The sequence below is a fragment of the Petaurus breviceps genome, unplaced genomic scaffold (assembly GCF_028583685.1).
Source record: "Petaurus breviceps papuanus isolate PSGF00001 unplaced genomic scaffold, PetGlider_PUasm1.0 90760, whole genome shotgun sequence".
In the NCBI taxonomy this organism is placed as follows: domain Eukaryota; kingdom Metazoa; phylum Chordata; class Mammalia; order Diprotodontia; family Petauridae; genus Petaurus; species Petaurus breviceps.
The window spans coordinates 8,713,402-8,735,308 of NW_027187338.1; the positions used below are offsets into that span (position 1 = coordinate 8,713,402).

At 48.7% G+C, this 21,907-nt stretch overlaps 1 protein-coding gene across 1 annotated transcript in view; it reads left to right on the plus strand.

Moving 5' to 3' along the window:
• KCNQ4 (potassium voltage-gated channel subfamily Q member 4) overlaps nt 1-21,907 on the plus strand; it is a 28,558-nt gene that overhangs the window by 1,269 nt on the left and 5,382 nt on the right. Inside the window, exons 3-8 of the mRNA XM_069068079.1 lie at nt 180-305; nt 531-641; nt 956-1,051; nt 4,836-4,924; nt 7,193-7,354; nt 20,582-20,811. Of these exons, the coding sequence (XP_068924180.1) occupies nt 180-305; nt 531-641; nt 956-1,051; nt 4,836-4,924; nt 7,193-7,354; nt 20,582-20,811 (814 nt within the window). The remainder of the gene's footprint in view (nt 1-179; nt 306-530; nt 642-955; nt 1,052-4,835; nt 4,925-7,192; nt 7,355-20,581; nt 20,812-21,907) is intronic.

Genomic DNA, 21,907 nt, shown 5'->3' on the forward strand with positions numbered 1-21,907 from the left:
CCCTTCCCTTCCCTTCCCTTCCCTTCCCTTCCCTTCCCTTCCCTTCCTTTCCCTTCCCTTCTCTTCTCTTCCCAAGGAAAGGGATGGGCACCTCCTTGGGTAGGAGGACACCACACCTTCTCCCTGCTTTCCAGAGCCATCTTCTCTGTAGGCTAACCATCCCGATTCCTCTACCCCAGGAGCTGATCACCGCCTGGTACATCGGTTTCCTGGTCCTCATCTTCGCCTCCTTCCTCGTCTATCTGGCAGAGAAGGATGCCAACTCTGACTTCTCCTCCTATGCAGATTCACTATGGTGGGGCACGGTATGTCCTACTCCCATCCCTGCCCTGACCCTTCCCACTACCTGCCCCAAGGGCCTCCATGACTGCCTCCTAAGCAAATATAGCCCCAGTGCTTTCATGCCTCCAAGGGACCATATCTCCCATGCAGTCATTCCCCCAAGTAACCAGACTCCTGAGGAGATAAACACCCAACCTGACCCCGCAGTGATCCAGACCCCTGAGCCCTCCTGCCCTCTCTCCCCACAGATCACACTGACCACCATTGGCTATGGGGACAAGACCCCTCATACATGGCTGGGCCGGGTCCTGGCAGCCGGCTTCGCCTTACTGGGCATCTCCTTCTTCGCCTTGCCTGCTGTGAGTGTCCCTGAGCCCCTACAGCTCGGAGTAGGGTGGGAAGGCATGAGAACACTGGGATACCTCCATCAGGTGGACAGGGCCAACCTGAAGATGTCCTGCACAGGGTGGAACTGAGGGTTGTCATTATATGGAGACTAGACACAAATACCTCCCTCTGATTCCTGGGGCAGCCTAATAGAGTTCCCTCCTCTGGATTGAAAACAGCTGGAGCTTGGTTCCTGAAGACCCTTCAGGGCTATTAGGAACCAATGTGACCTAGCCTGGTCTCACCTGGCCCACCTTGACCCTGACATGGTGCCCTCACTCCCCAGGGCATTCTGGGCTCCGGCTTTGCTCTCAAGGTTCAGGAACAGCATCGCCAGAAGCACTTTGAGAAGCGCAGGATGCCAGCAGCCAACCTCATCCAGGTAAGTCTGTTCAGCCCAAACCACCAAGCATTGAGTAAGCACCTGGTATACAGAAGACACTCTGCCAGGTGTTGGGGATATAGAGGAAAGAAAGAAGGAATGAAAGAGGGAGGGAGAGATGGAGGAAAGGAAGGGAGAAGAAAGGAAGAAGAGAGAAAGATGAAAGGAAGGAAAGAAGGAAGAAACAGAAAGGAAGAATGAAAGAAAGAAATAAGAAAGGGAAGAAAGGAGAAAGAGAAAGGAAGGAAAGAGGGAAGGAAAGAAAGAAGGGAGGGAAGAAAGGAAAGAAGGGAGAGAAGGAAGGAAAGGAGGGAGGGAGGAAGGGAGGGAAGGAGGGAGGGAAAGAAGGAAGGAAAAAAGGAAGAAAAAAAGTCCTTGCTTTCAAAGAATTTGTGTTTCCTGAGGGAAACCGTATGCACACATTGATAAATACAAAATCCGTCGACTCTAAACACAAAGTAATTTAGGGAGTTGTCAATTGATTGACAACCGGGGGGCTTAGGAATGGCCTTGTCTAGGAGGGGGCTGTTGAAGAGAGTGAAGGAGCCCTGGAGGGAGCCAGGGTTGTGAAAAGGGAAGGAGAGGAAGGAGAGCATTCCAAGGATGGTCAGACTGGGTCACAGCCCGTGTAAAGGCATACAGGCAGCAGATGAGCTGGTGTCACTGATTGAGTTCTAGATCTGGAGTCAGGAAGACTGAGTCAGCCTTGGACACCACTAGCTGTGTAAACTCATGCAAGTTACCTGACCTCTCTGGACCTCTGTTTTTTCATGTGAAAAACGAAGGGATTAGACTTGATGGCCTCGAAGGCCCCTTTTAGCTCTAATCTATAATCCTATGAAATGGAATGTCATGTTCAGGGAACAGTAATTAGGCCAATTTGACTGGAACATAGTATGTACATTTAATCAGTCTGGAAAGATGGATGAGAGGCAGATTATGAAGTGCTTTAAATGCCAAACAAGAAAGTTTTATATTTTATCCCAGAGGTAATAGGGAGCCATGGAAGCTTCTTGATCAAGGGAGCAACATGGCCAAGCATGAGTTTAAGGAATGCTAATTTGAATGGATTGGAGTGGGGAGAGGCTGGAATCAGGGAGACTGATTAGGACGCTATTGCACTAGTCCAGATGAAAGATGACAAGGTCCTGAACTAAGGTGGTGGCCTAGGGGGCAGAGAGAAGAAATGGGAAATGTAAGAAATGGTGAAGAAGTTGAAGTGACCAATCTTGGCAGCTGGTTGAGTGAGGTGATGGTGAGGTGCAAAGTGAGGTGAGGGATCCCCAGGGAAGACATCCAGGAGGCAGTGATGGGGGGTGTGGGCTGGACTTCTCTGCATGGAGAGGCTAGCAGTATTCAAGGGAGTGGATGAGATCACTGAGAGATGGAATGTGGAAGAAGAAGAGAAAAGGCAAGAGCAGAGCCCTGGTGAACGTCCACATGGAGGGAGTACGAGATGCAGAGGAGGCTGATAAAGACAGGTCAGGTAGGTAGGAGGAGAGCCGGGAGGCAGCAGGGTCACAGAAACCCAGTGTGGAGAGCATTTGTGAGGAGGGGAGTGGTCACCGGCATCGAATACTGCAGTCAGAAGACTGAGGACTTAGGAATGGAGTGGGGGCAGGGAGCAGTGCTGGCTTTCTGGTCCGGTTGGTACCTCCCTATCCAGTGCCCATCTGCTGCCCACCCCAGGTGGCCTGTTTGAGAAGCTCCAGGCCTAAGGGCACAAGCTGAGAATAAGGAGAGAGGAATAGCATTAAACATTATTTTATTGCTATCTGTTGTTTTTACATCATCTTCATTTCTAAATATATCCCTCCTCCCTCCCCTCCCAATCAAGCCATCCCTTGTAATAAAGAATAAAAAAAAAGAAAGAAAAGGAAAAAAACAGGAACTGCATTTCAGTCCAAGGGCCTCTTGAAGGCCAGGAGCTGGGTGAAGAGAGGAAATCTGGAACACACATGTCAGCCAGCCCCTTGTGTCCAGCCTGGGTGCCCTGGCATGGACAATCTCTGGGGAGGGGCATCGTGTATGTGTTTCTGAGAATGAAGTAGGAGGGGGGCTATGTGGTGGAGTAGGGAGATGCCCAGATTTGGAATTAGAGATGTTGAGTTTGAATGCTGACTATCCCACTTGCCACCTCATGTGTCCTTGGTCAAGTTCCTTTTCCTCTTGGGGCCTCAGTTTCCCCATCTGTATAATGAGGAGATTGGACTAGTTCCTTTTGACTCTGAATTCCATGGAGTTGGATGCTGGGCTGCCCTAAGCTCAGCCCTGTGGCAGTCTCTTTCTCTTTCCTGAACCCCCTTCCTCTGCCAGCTTGGGCTCTCTGCCCAGAAAGAGCCATTGGGGTGACTGCCTCCTCCTGATCCCCTGTTACCACCATCCTTCACCCCAGAGCACCTGTCCTGGACATCCTTGGCAAGGCCTTTGGCTGACCACCCCCCCTCCATTTAGTACCTTGTTATCTCCCTTCCTCAGAGTCCCCTTCCCTCCTCCCACACACAATGGTTTCCTCATCCCTGTCCCCATCCCTTTGAGGACATTGATTTAGGCTGCTTGTACAAGCTCTGGCTGAGACAGCTGGCATTGTGGTTCCCCCATAATTAATGAGTGGCTTCTAAGGCCTCTGCCTGCCATAGAAATATACCCATCCTGGGAGGCAGGTCCAGGTGAGGTGGGTGAGCTTTCAAGGACAAGTGAGAGCCAAGGCAGCTGTGGGGGGAGGCTTCTGGGGTGGGTATGTCTATTCCCCAGCCCCCAGTCAACCCCCATGGCCATCCTCCAGGGTTGTCCCTCCTTTCTCACTCCTGCTTTCCCCTACTTTGCTTTCCTACACCATTTTCACATAGATCCTTCCTTCAGTCTAAGCTCCAGAGAGGTGTAAGTGGAAATAATAATATTATCGGACATGTCTCTGTGTGTGTGTGTATGTGTGTGTGTGTGTGTGTGTGTGTGTGTGTGTGTGTGGTTTACAAAGTATTGTTACATACAAGAGTGCTCAGCCGGGAATCTGATTCAGAAGCCTGGCTTTGCGGCTTTCTCCCTGTATAGATTTGAGCAAGCCACTTACCCTGTTGGGACCTCACTGTCCTCTCTGTGAAACAAAGGCATTGGAATAGATGGCTTCTACATCTTATGCTCTTTCTCTCCTGCCCTTCCCAATCTCCCCTTCCCCACTTCTTCACCCTCCCCAACCTCGTATCCACCTGTATGCAGACCCAAGGAAGGGATGCTAGCTAACTCCTTCCATCTTTTTTCATCCAGTTCAGGGCCTCCTATCAATTTGGGACTTTTGGTCTAGTGCCCTCTGGTGGTGATGCCTGACCACTGCAAGAAGCATATGATGGTTTGGCTAGCCTTGGATTGGATTTCGAGCAAGAATTTGGAGATGAGAAGATAGTAGATTTAGAGTTGAAAGAGATTTTAAAGGTCATATAGTCCATCCTCCCCCCATTTTGCAGATAAAGAAACATAAGGCCCAGAGAGGTTAGATGAATTCCCCAAAGTTGCCCAAGAAGTAAGTGACAGAGTCAAGGTCCAGAGCTAGCATTCTTCCACTATACCATCTCACCTCTTTTATTCAAGCCCCATAATTTTACAAGGGAGGAAACTGAGGCCCAGAGGAAGGAAGTGATTTTCCGAAGGTTCCTTTGCCTAGGTGCTGGAAGTGGGACTCAAACCTAGGTCTCCTCACTCCAGATCCAATGCTTGCTTGAACTTGGATCAAGGGAGTGAAATAAGCAAGGTGGGTAAGGAGGTGTGATGAATTCCTTGTTCCCATCAGGCTGCCTGGCGCCTCTATTCTACTGACACAAGCCGAGCCTACCTGACAGCCACCTGGTACTACTATGACAGTATCCTACCATCTTTCAGGTAGGCGCCTCTGGGACCCACCTTGGGGGGGAAGGGAGGTGTTGGGTTAGTGGGAGATGGCAATCTGACGGGTTCTGAGCAGCAGCGGCCTAAAAGAGGCTTGGGTCTTAGTCTAGGACGTAGGAGGTGTGGGTGAATGGTACAGGGACTGGAGATCTCAGAATGGGGTGGGTAGAGGCAATCAGTAACCAGACCTACAAGGGAGTGGAGGAAAATGCACATTGGTTGTGGGGTCAGGCTATCAAGTGGTTGAACATGAGATATGAGCCTCAGTTTCCTCATGTGTAAAATGAGGAAAATTAATAGTTTTTATATTCTTCACAGTGTGGTTACAAGGATAACCAGGTTCTGTAAACCTTAAAATGCCTTAGAAGAGAAATTTATTATTGTTGATAAAATTATTCATATTAGTGCTATTCAGCAGGGTCTCTAATCCCCCACTCCCAGGTGTCTCCTTGACCATAACTGGCTGCCTCCTGAGTCAGAGAACTGTCCTGGAGGAATGAGAGAACACTGACACTGGGCTGGGTAGATCCAGAGGTCCCCCCCCCCACACCTGAGTAGGCAGAGGCAGAAATACTTTCTGTCTAGCTCCGGGGTGCCCCACAATTCTGGATCTGTCCCTTAAGCAAAGTAGTTCTCATCTGGTGTGGCAAGTGAAAGGGGACAATGGACCAGTGCCAGAGGCTCTCTCTATCTCAGTCATTGGGGGGGGGGGGGGGGCGCTGGGGGCATAAACTGATTCCAGGGGACTGGAAAGCAGGAAGCCTGCATGTAAATAGAAGTCTGTGTCAAAGAATGGGTGGGTTAGCCCACCAGCTCACCCAGTTTCATACCCTGGGTGAGACAGGCTCAGAAATTGTCTGGGTTGCTCTCAGCGACCAGCCCACGTCTACACTTGGTGGGGGGAGGGGACGCCTCCAGCTGCTGAGGGGTTAACCTGTGTCCACTCTGGTGGATGCTTTGGAGGGGGTGGTTATTAATAGCACAGCCAAGGTAGCAGGAAGTGCCCTGTGGTGGGTGGAGCTGCCCATCCCAGGGGCCCCAGGATGAAGCCTGTGCCCCCGGGGCATCATTCAGTCCCATGGGCGCAGAGCTGTTAGGGGGAGGATGCTGAGCTCAGCGATCCCCCCTCCCCCCTCCCCCAGCCTGCTCACTGCTTTTCTGCCTACTTAGCTCCTCAGCTCCTTGGTGGACGACCAGCTGCTGAGTCCCCGCCTCCTCCACACCTGGTTTCCCCCCTCCCTTCCCTGCTTCCCTGAAGCCTCCCTGGTGGGACCGCTCTGAAAGGAATCAAGAGAAAAGATAAGAGGAGAGAAGAAAGGCTGGAGGGGGCTTTCTCCCCATCTGCTGCCATGTTCCTCCCCTCTCTCCTGAGAGGCTGCCCCGAAGAGCCCCCCCAGAGTGGGCCAGGTGGTTTGAGGCCAATGAGGGACACTTCCCAGTCTAGGGGCTCACTAGGGGCTAGTGAGGGGAGGCCTTAAGGGGAAATTTGGCATATGGTGGGGGGGGGCCTAGGGTCTGAGGTCACTATAAGGTGGGATGGAAAGAAAAAGACTCTTCACTTGACCCTAGAGCCCCTGCTAGGATGATCTCTTAGCTCATTGGGGTGGATGGGGGTGGGGGGGAAAGAGGGCCCCAGGAGGGACAGAATCACCCCTTAGCTCCTAGCTGAACAGATGACCCCTGGGCACCTCAGTCTCTGGGGAGTTAACCCCATTAGCTGGAGTGATGATAAACCATTAATTTCTAGGGGACAGCTCCCTAGTTCTGGAGGGATCACCCCTTAATTCAAGGGATCATCCCTTAATAAAAGGGATCACTTCTCAGCCTCTGCAGTTCCTTCAGGACTTGCCCTTAGCCCCTGGAGAGATTTATCCTTAATCAATCAATTCAGTCTGTTAACCAGCATTTATTAAGAGGCTACTACATGTAGTAATACATTATGCTGGCTTCTGGGAACACAAGTATAAAAGTGAGGAATTCCCAAACTGGACAGAGAGGACTTAAAAAGGGGGTGGCGGCCAGGGCCAGAGGGCCCTTACTCCAGTGTCTTGTGGGGCTTGTTGGGATAGCGGGCAGATGGGCCTCCCAGAGGCTCTGCCAGTAGCCAGGCCCACACCTCAGTCAGCCTCACTCAGAGGTGGGGGGAGAAACGGCCCTTTTGGCCCAGGCCCCGGAAGAGAGAGAAGGCCAGAATCTGCCTCCACCTTCTCCCCACTCCAGTAACTCCTCCTGTTTTGTATCTGCACCCCCCCTGCCCCACAGAGAGCTGGTAATATTATTTGAGCACGTGCGGCGGGCCCGTAATGGGGGCCTGTGGCCCGTGGAGGTGCGGAGGCCGCCCGCACCCACTGGAACACCTAGCCGATGTCAGACCTTCGCCACCTGCCACCGGCCGGGCAGCGCCTCCTATTGCCCTGGGGAAAGGTAGGGGCCCCTTGACAGGGCCGGCTCCTCCTCCTCTCCTCTCCTCCTTGTCTGCTCTCATTCTCCTTCTCTTCCTCTGGCTTGCTCTCTCCTTGCTGGGCATAGGTCCTCTCTGGCCATGCTCCCAGCAGCGCCTCTTCTCCAGCAGGCATGTGCCAGCCTCCCTGCCAGGTAAGGTGGATGGGCATCAGAGGGGGTGGCTCAGGACCCAGGTCCCTGGCACCTCCTGGGGTGTGCCTGGTGATGAAGGAGTAGGATCCAGCCTCAGTGAAGGAAGAGCTAGGTGCCCAGGTCAGGGTGGGAAGGGGGTGGTGGGGTTCCGGCCCTGCCCAGAGCAGGGTGGCTTGGCAAAAGCAATAGAATTGGTGCCAGGGGACTCACAAAGTCTCAGAGCCTGGAGGGTCCCCTAGTCCAGCTCCAGCTTGAGCCTCTGTTTGAATATCAGGCAGCCTCTCCCTCTAGTCTAGCCTCTAGCAGCTGGTCCTGCAGAAATAAAGGCAGTAGTTTACATTTACGGAGTGTTACGAGGTTGGAAGACACTAGGTACCTGCAGGAGGGCCAGGCTTAGTTGGAACCAGGATGAGGGAAGGTCTCTGGCTCTGAATCCTGGGCAGCTGTGTAATGACAACTACATACCTCATTTTCCTTCTTTGTGAAACGAGGAGTTTCCTCCAGTGATGGAGAGCCCATGGGTGCCCAGCGCTTTCTCTGTAATGGCAGCTTTAAGCAAATGACTTCCCCCTCTCTGGGCTTCAGTTTCCCTCTCTCTATAGGCAACTGTATGGCTTAGAGGCTTTCTAAGAGCCCTTCCAGTCTGTGTTCCTACTCCAGGACATTGTAGCAGGCAGGGATGCTTTAATGACCAAGGGCTCATGGGTTGCCAAGGGCGATCCACTTGGGCACGTCCTGGAGAAAACCCCTGACATTGTCTCCTCGTCCCCCATGACTTTCCCATCACCCGCCTCACCACTCACACCATTGTCATCTGTTTCTCTCTTTCTCTTTCTCCACCTCCAACTCCCCCCCTCCCTTCCTGAATCCCCCCCTCCCATTCCTCCTGGGAAGTTGGAGAGAGGAGGAGGCCGCTGGCCACAAGTGCTTACGGCTCAGGTAATCTTCAGCTGGCAGATGGGGGGATGGCGTTGCCTGTGATGCCCGCCAAGCCCTCGCCCTCTAGGGTGTGCGTGGGGAGGAAGGGGGACATGCTGTGCTATACCTGGGATGCTGTTGATGGGACAGGTATTGAAGAGTGAATCCTGGCCTACTGATCTGGTCCTCTCTGGCCATGTTCCCAGCAGCACTTCTCCAGATCTGGAGAATTGGGTTCAAATTTTGGAAAGTGGTACAGGAGGGGGCAGCTAGGTGGTGCAGTGGATAGATAACTGGCCCTGGAGTCAGGAGGACCTGGGTTCAAATTTGACCTCAGATACTTACTAGCTGTGTGACCCTGGGCAAGTCACTTAACCTTGATTGCCTCAACAACAACAAAAAGAAAGGAAGAAAAGAAAAATGGTATGGGAGAAAGGGCACTGAATGCTAGGGCCAGAGGACCTGGTTTTAAAAATTGTGTTACCTTAGACAAATCACTTAACTTCCCTGGATCTCACTTCCCTTTTCTGTAAAATGAGGGGGTGGACTTCCGAGATCCAGTCCAGGGCCCTAATGTCCCTTCTCTTCTCTAAATGTCAGTTTCAGGGCAGGCGGTGTAGTGGAAACAGTGGCCTGGGAGTCAGGAGACCAGGCTCTGATTCGTCCTGACCTCAGACCACTCAGTCCTCCCCTCTGAGCCTCAGCCTTCTGTGAGATGAGAGAATTGAGCTAATTATTCACTAAGCTCATTCCGAGCTCCAGGTCATGTGCTCTCTGACAGGCTTCCAAGGATCACACTCTAATCTTTGATGGAGGTGTTTGGGGCTTGGGGCAGCGCTCCTCTTCCCCCTCCCACCCCTCTCCCCATAGAGCGCCCGTGACCTTGACCCCTCAGCCATCTCCTTGAGGGGTGAGTACGAGCCAGTGTGGCTGTGGGGTGAGCCTTCGCCTCCCAGATTGAGAAAGGCCCTTCTTCTGGTTTTGTGTGTAGGACACACTGAAACCCCAGGAGGGTCTGGTGTAGAACCTGCCTCTCTTCTGCCCGCAGCCCCAGTTTCCTCCTGAGCCACAGGCGCCTGTCGGGGTGGGAAGAGGGGCCCCCTTCCTCCCTCGTCCCCCCAGGGTATCTGTGGGGCCCTGAGCCAGAGGGATGCTCATCTTTCCTTGGCTCTTTTGGGGTTTTGTGTCTTCAGAGGTAAGGCTTGTGCTGCAGATCCATAGAGGCTTGATGGTAGATTTCCAGGCATGTTAGGGGCAGGCTCCCTGGCACAGACCCCCTGAAATCGGCATCATCCCTTCCATTCCCTCCATCCTCTCCTCCATTTCTTTCTTGTCTCCGTCTTACTGTTTCTTCTCATCCTCACTCCCTGAGCTTCCTTGCAAATGTCCATCAGGATCTGCCTCCCAGAGGCCCAGAGTTTCCTGGTTTTAAACCTGATAGGGGACGAAGGGACACTGGTGTGAGGCAGGAAGGAGAGGAGGCATGGGTACTGCTCTGGGTACTATTTCCATCAGCTGCTGTGTGTCCTTGAGAAAATGGCTTAACCTCCCTGGGCCTTTCCCACCCAGAGGGGATGGCAGAACCCTGCAGGGTCGGGTGTGCTGTGGTTGGAGGCAGGGCTAGGTAGGGAGGGGGCACCTCTGCTGTGCCTTCCCTGGGTAGGCACCAGCGGGGGCAGGGAATGGGGGGAAAGAAGGAGGGAATAGTGGGGATCACCCCTATCAGATGGATAAAATGGATTGATCCAGGCTTGGTTTTCTGCTTCTATGTAGGGCACGGGGAGCTCAGCTAGTCCCCCGGGAATCACCAGGAGTAGTTAACCCTTCCTTCTTCTGAGCTAAGAAGCTCCCTTCTATGGTGGCAAGGATGAGTCAGGGGAACCCAGAATGCAGATGTGGGTGATGTCTGAAGCAATTCTATAAGTACTCCTGGATGGGGAGTGGGGAGTAGGGATTGGGAGGAACCAGGGGACTCAGGCAGGCTTATGGTGTGGTTATTGGGACAGACTATGGGGAATCTGGGATTTGGGTACATGAGAGCCCCAAGTTGAGGATATGGCTGAGAATTATGGATCTGAAGGGGATTCCCCCCACCTCTTGGCCACACTCCAATTTCTGCTCAATCTAGAGGAGAGAACAGGGCGTGGAGACAAGTAGGTTGGGAACAGTAGCTGCATCCATTTACCTCCCCCTGCCATCAGAACATGGGAAGAACCCACGTCCATCTCTGGGGCAGCTTCTGCCCATCTGTCCCCATAGCTGCTATGTGGGCACATTGGGCCTGATGCTGACCTGGCAGAATCCCACCTCCCTGCCCCTGGCCCCAGCCCCTCAGCCTCATCCCTGGAAGAAAGGATCCTCAAGCCTAGGTCCCCTTGGGGAACTCTCAGGGCATGCCTCACTTCCACTCCCCAGAGTTCAACAGGTCTGGCTCAGGTTGAGTTGGGCATAGCCAGACACCTTTGAGCAGGGCCGGGAACTGATTGAGAGAAGCAGAATAGGAGACAGGAGACATTGCTAGGCTCAAAGGGAGTGTGGAGAAATTATTCCAGGACCTCCCAGCAGAGGAGACCACAGGCACCCCTCCCCCAATTCCTATCTCCACAACTGTGTCTTTCCCACAGCTTAAGAATGGCCAGACCAGAGCCAGGCCTCTGCCTGGGGAGCCGGGGACCACATAGGTAGCACTGGCCAGATGGAGTGCCATGAAGCAAGGCCTGCAGGCACCCGGAGTCCTCTTGGCCAACCCAAGGGACCTTGGCTTCCCAACCTGGATTCCAAAGTCACTTAGAAACAGTCCCCTACTGGCAGAAGGGTAATTAAGCCCCAGGGCCCGCCTCAAGCTCAAAGCACCGAGAGGGGGTCCTTGGATGTCGCTCCCATAAGATCCTATGGCCATCTCTGTGTCTGTGTCTGTGTGTGTGTGTGTGTGTGTGTGTGTGTCTGTCCACTCTTCCGGAGTTGAGGAGGCACGGTGCTGTAATGGGGCTGGGTGAGAGTGGTCTGGGGCAGCCTAGTGCCCATGGGCACTTAGCGCAGTGGCTGGCACAGAGTAGGTACTTTATAAATGGTAAATATTATTATTATTATTATTTGGTGGTCACTGGTCTAAGAGTTCAGGGAAAAAGACCCATCCATCTACTTCCCCCTACCATCAGAATAGAAGCTGACATCTGGCTTTGGCTCTGAGGTCCTGACATTTAATTAATCAATACATCAACAAACATTTGTGTGCCAGGCTCTAGGCTAGACAATGGTGACAGGGAAACAAGAGTGCCCGCCTGCAGGGTGCCAACCTTCCACATGCCACTGTGGTCATGGAAGGAAGGGCCCTTCCAAAGGAGAGTTTCTGGCTTCTTCAGGATGGATCAGGGGAACAGAGGCCACAGGGTTTGGCCCAGGGGAGGACAGCCTGGATCAGCTTCCTGGCCCTTTGCTCCTCGGAGGGCTGATCAGACCCTGCCTGGTGGCTGCGCACAGGCTGCAGAGGTGGATCTTCCCTCGCACCTGGCAGCCTGTGGGTCCATCCCTTCTTTGGCCAGAGTGGCAGACACTTAAGTCCCCGGAGACTAAGGCTTCTCCATCAGGAAGCACCGACCCCAGGCTGGGGCCGTGCCCATACATAACCTTTGCTTGCCCACCCCCACTAACTTCTCTCTACTCGTGTCTCATTCTCAACTTTCCAGCCAAATGTTTAGTAATAAACGGAGTTTCTTTCGGATCCACGCCAGCTGGAGACCGAGGTACCGGCGCCTGGCCTGCCTCCTGTCCCCGGCCTCCTGCCCAGACGGGAGCATGGGAGCCGGGGAGCCTATGAACAGGGCATGGGGTGCATGCCGCCTGCCCCCCTTCCCTGGCCCGGCATGCCTGGTGGCACCATAGGGTATAGCCTGGAGCAGGGGCAGAGGCCGGTGGGCACATTTCCTCCCTGCTTCGGGACAGCACATCTGTAGTTGGATATTCCGCAGCTTCAGAAACAGGAGTGCACAGGGATCCCCCCCCAAAAGCCTCCTGCTGGCTCTATGGGGTTTCCCCTAGGCATGATGACCCAGTGGAAGGAGCAGGGCACTGAGATCCAAAGGACTTGGGTTCTAGTCCTGGCACTGTCACCAATTCACTGTGTGACTCTGAACAAATTAACCTCTCTAAGCCTCAGTTTCCTCTTCTGTAAAATGAAGAGGTTGTAGTAGATGGTCTCAAAGGCCTCTTTCAGTTCTAAATCCTATGATCTGATGATTTTCATAGAGGGAAAGAGCCCTGAGTGGGGAGCCCAGAGGTCTGGGTTAAGGCCAGTTCTCCTCCTGACCTACTGTGTGGCTTTGAGCGAGGTCCTTCCCCTCTCTGGGACTCATTGCTCCCCTATGCAAATTGAGGCTCGAAGGGGCTCATCTTTAAGGGTCCTTCCAGCTCTGATGTTCTTGGAGGCTAGGCTAGATTAGGATTCCTAGATTCCTTCCCACTGCCCCAGTGTAGACGGGGTTACGTCAGTGATTGGGGAGAGAGTGCTCAGCAGAGCCCAGAGCTGGGCCTCATCTTCACCCAGAACCTTCAAGACCTTACTCTAGAATCACCTAGAACCACACGAAGGAGAGGGAATCCTCTCCCCTTTGCCTTCCGTGATTCCAGTGAACAAGGCTTCATCTTGGACCAGTCTAGAGCGGCCAAGACCCAACCTCCCGACACCAGGGCACCAGGAAGGCTCCAGCAAACTCTCCATGTACCAGGGGAATTACTTCTGAGCAAACATGCCTTTCTGCTGCTGCTCCTCTCTTGGGCCCTCCCCCTCCCTTCCCCCACCATCTGCCCTTTGCAGGTAGACCTTGCTCTAAGCAAATCATAACCCCAGTGAAACAAGAATTGGTGAACAAGAACCATTCCCTGGCTGAAGGAAGCACATCTGTCCCATGGTGCTTTTTGGAGAATGGGGCTAAAGACTAAGAGGGAAAGAAGCAGGTAGTTCAAGCTGGGAATGACCTGGGAAATCACGGCCTTCCAATAACAAGGGTTCCCATCAAATAATTTAGGGGTTAGCCTTGAGTTAGGTAGGCGGGCTGTTTGTTTTCACTTAGGGCATTTCTCTTTTCCCTCTCTCTATCTTATACAACCTGTATGTTTTCTGGAAAGTGAGAAGCACCCACTCTGAATGCTTTGCTGGTAGAGTCCCCCTGCATTAAGCCTCTGTAACCCTGTGCCTCTCCAAGGATGATGGCTAGGCTGGCACTTCGGGATCAATCAGAAATGGCAACCCAAGAATGAAGCATGGCATCTAAGATTCTAGATTCTGGCATTTCGAGGTGCCTAAATTCTCTTCCTCTCAGCATGATTTGCAAAGTTCTAAGCTTTTGGACTTTGTTTTAATGGATTTTGGGTTCTCCCTATCTGAATATTATCTATAGGGTTCTAGGCTTGGGGACTTTGAGATCCTGGCTTTCCTAATATCAGCATGGCCCATTATGGGTTTCTAGGTTTTGAGATTTTGAGAACGTGGGTTCTAGATTCTCCTAATCTCTGCTTAGAACCCCATCTTCCAGCTCTGGGAGAAGCTAAGCTCCATCATCCCCTGTGCCCTCCAACCCAAGTGAGGAGGTGAGTCCCCTCTGTCTCTAGAGCTTCTGGTTAACAGAGGGACTGCAGGGGGTGGGGCAGGAGGGGAGGGGGCTGCTTGTCAGCATGTGGCTGACCTTTTAAGACTAGCAGAACTAATCAAGGCATGCACCAGCTCCCAAACTTCCCCCCAGGCTCAGGGAATGTACCTCAGGGCACCTGGCTGAGCATGCTGGTTGGGATGAGTTAGCTGTGTCCATTTGTCTTTTTCCCTCTGCCTGTCCCCTGGAGTCCCTTCTAAAAGGTCCACAAGTCCAGGCACACCCCCACCTGCTCCTGGCTCCAGGGATGGCCCTGCTCATCCCGGCTGCCTTCTCGAAGGTGCCCCTGGTTTCAGTCTTTGCCTCTCATACCCCATCTAGCCCTGTGTACCATGACCTCAGCCATAGGATTTAGAAGATGAGGAGGAAACCTCTTTCTTCCCCTGCCCCCTGCCCCTGAAACCAGTGCCTTGCCCTGACCCTCCCACAAGCCCAGGAGTATCCCAGAGGGGAGCCTGCTCAGTCCCCCTCCTCTCAGGCCTACTTCCCAGGTCCCTGCTCTTTCCTCCTAATTCTCCAACTGACCTTGACCGTGGTATGACCTCAGGCCAGTTCTCAAGGTACACTTGTTGCAGGGTGTCCTGGAAATACTTGTGTGTGGAGGGAGTGCCTTTGGGGCTGTGATTGGAAGTACACAGGATTGGATGTTTGGCAATGGGCTCTGTCACTCACTACCACTGTGAACTTGGACAAATTCCTTCCCACGAGCCTCAGTTTCCTCATCTACAAAATGAGAAGGTTGGATTAGAAGATGAATTCGAATGTTTCTTCCAGCTCTAAATCTTAAGGCCTTTCTTCTTCCCTCCTAAGCTATCGGTCAGCTTTCTGAAAGAAGGAGGAACCAGCTTGTAGTGGGAGTTGGCGCGTGCCTGTGTAGACCAAGCCTACAAAAACAGCCAGATGGTGGCAGCCAGAGCAGCTGTTTTTTTGGACACTGAGTTTTTTATTCCAACAAGTCATGGAGTAGCCAAATGCCTAGAAAGTAGGTTTTGTGCACTGGTGTTAAAGTTACTCCAAATGTTCCAAACAAGATGGCTGGTGTCCGCTTGTTCGTTTGGGGGGAGCATAGAAAACCCAGCAGGGACAACCCCAGTAGTTTTTCTTCCTCTTCCCAACACCAGAGAGCCTTAGGGGATGCAGAGCTGTGGCCTATCTCTCTGGATCCCAGAGACTATGAAGGTGCTCACCCTCCCCCATGCACTAGGTGCCCTAGGAAATAGATTCTGCCTGACTCAGGACAGATATCTTCTTTGGAAAGCTTCGAATAGCACTCTGTTCAGGGATCCTCAGAGAAAATACTGCCCCCCATTTGCCTGAGGCCCAAGATGGGTCCCCTCCCAATGGCCACCTTTGATTGAACCATCAAATACACATTAAAGTTGTTGTTTTTTTTTGCTTAATGATGAAACAAAGAAGGAAAATCTGGAAACTCTGTCTTAAGAATAGTCCACATGTATGTCCCAGATCAATCAGGTGGTCAACAAGCATGTGCCTTCTCTGTGTCAGGCATTGCTAGGCAATGGGGATGCAGTGACCAAATTAAATGGTCCTTGCCTTCCCAGAGCTCACAGTCTGTCAATGTCCTTAACATTCTCTGTGACCTTCCCCTGTGGCTCTGTGTCTGTGCCCCACTCTCCAGGCCTTCCTCCAGGACAGGGGACTGGCAGGCTGACAGCTCTCCTCTTGGCCTCCCCCCTCCTCCTGCCAAGGTTTGTTTCTGCCACTATGGCCTCCACCCATCCAGATCTAGGCAGTGCCCAAATAAGGCTGTTGAGATGCCTTTGAAGTTCACAGGTCAGGTTCAGAATCACAGGATCACAGAGCTGGAAGGGACCTCAGTGACCATCCAGTACCTGTACTTGACAAGTAGGCGTCTATCCTTTGCTTGAGGTCCTCCCGAGATGGGGGACTCACTGGTGCCTGAGCTCTGTAGCTCAGGGCTACGGCGTTGTCAAGAAGTTTTCCCTAAATTTTCCTTTCTGTTATTTGCATCTAGTTCTGGTTCTGCCCTCTGGGGCCATGCAGAATCTTTAATCTCCGTTGTCTTATGGAGATAGTTGTTTAATAAAAAGACAGAACGGAGGTCCTGAAGTACAAGTGTATCACACACATACATGTGCACAATTTAGACACAAACTCACCTATACATATAAACAGATATTTGAACACCCAGATATACACAAGTACATATATATCTGTATATATCTATGTGCATGTATGTTTGTATGTACACACCCATAAGCACCATGCATACTCACACAGGTGAACACATACATGTGTGTGATGGGCAGTATACAAGAGACCTTGGCTATGCCCAAGAGGAAACACTATAGATGTTCTTTTCTTTTTTTTTTCAGTAGGGGGAGAATTCAAGACATACTCATGCCCCTCCCTCCCATTCCTTTTTTCCCCTTACTTTATATTTTATTTTTCCCAATTAGATGTAAAATCAATTTTAACATTCTTTTTTTTTTTCAAATTTTGAGTTCTAAATTCTCTCCCTTCCCTCCTTCCCTCACTGAGAAGGCAAGCAATTTCACATAGATTACACATGTATAGTCATGCAAAACACATTTCCATACAAGTAATTCTCTGAAAGAAAACCCAGACCAAAAAACAAAAAACAAAAAAGTAAAGAAAAAGTATTTTTGATCTGAATTCAGGCTCTACCAGTTCTTTCTCTGGAGATGGACAGTACCTTTCATCATAAGTCCTGCAGAATTGTCTTGGATCATTGTATTACTTAGAATAGCTAAGCCATTCATAGTAGGTCATCCTACAATATTGTTACTGTGTACAATGTTCTCCTGGTTCTGCTCATTTCACTTTGCGTCAGTTCATGTAAGTCTTTCCATGTTTTTTTTTTCTGAGAGTATCCTTCTCATCATAATTTCTTAAAGCACAATAGTATTCCATCACAATCATATGCAACAACTTGTTCAGCCATTCCCCAATTGATAGACACCTCTCAATTTCCAATTCTTTGCCACCACTGAAAGAGCTGCTATAAATATTTTTGTACATATAGGCCCTTTTCTTTTTTTTTTAATCTCTTTGGGTTTTATAGCCCTTTGGGCATAGTTACAAATTGCTCTCCAGAATGGTTGAATCAGTATGCAACTTCACCAATAGTATATTAGGATTTTAATTTTCCCATACCCCCTCCAACATTTTCCATTTTCCTATTCTGTCATATTAGCCAATCTGACTGGTGAAGTGGTAGCTCAGAGTTGTTTAAATTTTCATTTCTCTAATCAATAGTGATTAAGAGCATTTTTATATGACTATAAATAGCTTTGATTATTTTGTCTGAAAACTGCCTGTTTGAGGGAGGCAGTGGTCAGAAATAAAGCACTCGTGAGGAGGAAAAGAGTGAAAGGAGAAAAAAAAGTGCAAACGGGAAAATAGGATGGAAAGAAAGACATAGTAATCATAACTGTGAATGTTAATGGTATGAACTCTCACATAAGATGAAAGTGGATAATAGAGTGAATTTAAAACTATAATCCTGCAATATGTTGTTTACAAGAAACACATTTGAAGCAGAGAGATACACACAGAGTAAAGGTAAAAGGCTGGAGCAGAATATATTTTGCTTCAGCTGAAGTAAAAAAAAAAAGCAGGAGTAGCAATCTCAGACAAAGCAAAAGCAAAAATAGATCTTATTAAAAGAGATAGCGAAGGATACTACATCTTGATAAAAGGTACCGTAGACAATGAAGTAAATATCAATACTAAACATATATGCAGTAAGTAGTATAACATCCAAATTCTTAGAGGGCAAGTTAAGTGAAATACAGGGAGAAATAGTAAAACTATACTAGTGGGGGACCTCAATCTCCCCCTCTCAGAACTAGATAAATCTAACTACAAAATAAACAAGAAAAAAATTTAAGGAGGTAAATACATTTTTAGAAAAGTTAGATGTGATAGACCTATAGAAAAAAATGAATGGGGATAGAAAGGAATATACCTTTACTCAGCAGTACAAGGCACCTACACAAAAATTGACCATGTACTAGGGATAAAAATGTCACAATCCAATGCAGAAAAGCAGAAATACTAAGTGCCTCCTTTTCAGATCATGATGCAATAAAAACAACATGTAATAAAGGACCATGTAAAGATAGATTAAAATTAGTTGGAAACAAAATAATCTAATCCTAAAGAATGAGTGGGTCAAACAAGAAATCATAGAAACAATCAATAACTTCATCAAAGAGAGTGACAACAATGAGACAACATACCAAAACCTATGGGATACAGTCAAAGCAGTTATTAGGGGGTATTTTATATCTCTAAATGTTTATATGAATAAAATAAAAAAGAGATTAATGCACTGGGCATGCAACTAAAAAAGATAGAAAAAGAACAAGTTAAAAATCCCCAATTAAATATCAAATTAGAAATTCTGAAAATCAAAAGAAAGATTAATAAAATTGAAATTAGTAAAATTAAGAGCTGGTTTTATTTTTAAAAAACACAATAAGATAGATAAACTTTGGTTAGTTTGCTTAAAAAAAAGGAAGAAGAAAGCCAAATTACCAGTATAAAAAATGAATTCATCACTAATGAAGTGGAAATTAAAGGAATAATTAGGAGACATTTTGTCCAACTGTATGCCAATAAATCTGACAATCTAAGTTAAATGGATCACTGTTTACAAAAATGCAAATCACCCAGATTAACAGAAGAGGAGATAAAATACTTAAATAACCCCATTTTAGAAAAATAAATTAATAAAGACATCATCAATGAGCTCCCTAAGCAAAAATTGCCAGGGCCAGATGGATTTACAAGTGAATTCTACCAAACATTTAAAGAACAATTAATTCCAATACTATATAAATTATTTGAAAAAATAGGCAAAGAAGGAGTCCTAACCAATTCTTTTTATGATACAAATATGATGCTGATACCTACACCAGGAAGAGCCAAAACAGAGAAAGAAAATTATAGACTAATTTCCCTAATGAATATTGATGCAAAAATTTTAAATAAAATATTAGCAAAGAGATTGCAGCAATTTATCACAAGGATAATATGCTATAATCAGGTGGGATTTATACCAGGGATACAGAGCTGGTTCAATATTAGGAAAATGATCAGCATAATTGACTATATATCAATAACAAAATTAAGAGAAATGATGTGATTATCTGAAAACTGCCTGTTCATATCCTTTGACCATTTATCAATTGAGGAATGGCTCTTATTTCTATAAAATTTGACTCCATTTTCTATATGTTTGAGAAATTAAATCTATTAGAGAAACTCAATGTAAAAATTTTTTCACAGTAATGATTACCAACTATGTTATTTCCCTCCATCCTATTTCCCTCTTGTTTATTGTACTCTCTCTCCCTCCCTCTCCCCCCTCTCTCCCCTTTTGCCCTGTCCATTCTCAAAAGAGTTTTATTTCTAATCTCCCCCAAACTGCCCTCCCTTCTATCAGTTCCCCCCTCCCTTTATCTCTTTCCCTCCCTACTTTCTTGTATGGTAAGATAGATTTCTCTACCTAACTGAGTGTGTGTATTCTCCCTCCCATTCCTAAGAAAGACAAAGATCTTCACCCAGTTCCTCTCACCAAAAATGGTTGGATGCCTGGTTCACAGCTTCATGATAGAATGAGGAGCTCCATGTGGAGCCAGGCTGGGATTAGATCTCCCCTCGGTTTCCTGAGGTCTGAGCACATTCCTGTTGACCTACTAATTCTGTCTTTGAAGTATATCTGCTTCTTTATCTTTCTTGACTGGGTCTCCACCAAGCTTATTTCCACTGTGCCCTCTTGTCTCTTTCCACATTTTCCACTCTTGTCTGTCTGGGCAAACATGGGGGAGGGTAATCAAGTCAGATGGAGCCCTGACTTAGTTTCTTCCAAGTCCTCCCCCCAATATCTTTAGTTCCTGCTTCTAATATCCCCCAATTCCTGCCTCTAATCACCATTGCCCGCTTTGAGTACCTTCATTTCCCACTTCTGATCTCCTTCATTCCCAGTTTCAATCCCCCCAGTTCTCTCTTCCACTTTCCCCAGGCCCTGACTCAAATCCCACTTCTGGTCTCCCCAGTTTTAACTTCTAATTAGTTACTCACATTCCCCACCTCCAGCTTCTAGTTTCCACCTCTAGCCACCTTCAGTCTCCCTAATTCATGTTTCCAAACTCTTCTAGTCTTTCTACCTCCAATCTCTGGTTCTGGCCCATGATTTTCCCTTAAATCTTCCTAATTCCCACTACCTGGATCTTCCAATTCTTTATCCAATCTCCCCCATTCCCATCTTCCCACCAGTCTCCTCTTCTTCCTACTTCCAGCCTTCATAGGGCATGGATCAGAGTTTTACCCACCCCTGGCCTTAAGAGGCTACCTCCATGCCCTAAATAAAGCCCCACATTCTCCTCAGGTCTCTGTGACAGGCTAGGAAGGGGACCTGCTCTTTTCTTTCTTCTTAATCTTTTTTTTCTTTCTCCTTCCTTTCTTGGCCCCTGTGCCCCAGCACTAAGATGGGCATCAAGGACCGTATCCGAATGAATAGTGCCCAGCGTCCGTGCGGAAGGACTAAGCAGCACCTGGCCCCACCACCCCGAACCTCCCCAGGAAGTGAGAGTGAGAATGTGAGTGTTGGAGAGCCCACCAGTCCCACTAAGGTCCAGAAGAGCTGGAGCTTCAATGACCGGACTCGTTTCCGGGCATCACTGAGGCTCAAGACCCGGTCATCAGCAGAGGGTGAGTTCAAATAGCCAGCCAGTGCCCTCACTGACTCCTGGAACTATGGAAGTCTTAGGTGGCTCAGAGAGTGCCCAAGTAGAATGATTTGACAAGCCTTCCAAGCTGTGTCTCCTGGAACCCAAATCTTCTCAGAACGAAAGAAGAACAAAGAATTTGGGAGGGGACCTCTAGCAATATTTGGCTGTATGGCCTTTGGCAAGTCACAACCTCTCTGAGTCTCAGTTGCCATTTCTGAAAAAGGAGGGGGGTTGGACTAGATCATCTCTAAGGTCATTTCCAGTTCAGATTATCTATGATTCTTTGATAGATCCATTTAATTCTACTTTATGTGCATGCTTGGTAGAGAACAACAGCTAACAATAAAAAAAAATTTAAAGCCCTAGAGAGTATTTTTGTCCTGCTTTGTGAATTTTCTCATTCTAGAAACTCACAATGTTTTGTGGCCCGAGTGCTCTTTATTGAAGTGAGAGGAGATGTATTGTGATTGGGCATCCTGATATTGATCTGCCCTGTCCTGGTGCAATGAACTTTTTCCTCATTCCTTGCTCAGTTTCCTCTCCACCAGGTTGCCTGCTATCTGTTTCAAATTTTCCATAAGGAACCAGAAAGAAATGTTTGGGTTTCTTTTTAGGCCTTTCCTGGCAATAGAGCCTAAGGGTGGAAGATGGAAGCATTAACTTTTTAAAAAAAATTTTTTATTAATAGCTTTTGTTTTTATCACCTATTTTCTCCAATAAATCCCTTCCCCTCTTCCAGACAGTCATCTCTTATAATAATAAAACAGGGGAAAAAAGGTTAGCAAAACTAATCAACATATGCATAAAATGTCTGCAGATTTCCACAGTCCTAATAACCCATATCTACAAGGAAGTTGGGTGGGGGAATCTCTTTCTTTTTGGAGGCTTCACTAAATTGTGGTAATCCCATAGAACAGTGTCATTGAATGTCAAATTCAATCCCTTTTTCCTAAATGAGGAAAATGAGGTGGAGGGTGGAGACAGGGAAACCAGTTGATTGCTCAGGGTCCTTCAAGCTCTGCCAAGCTGTTGTTTCCTGGAGAGATCAGCACCCCCACCCCTGAATATGGCTCTGG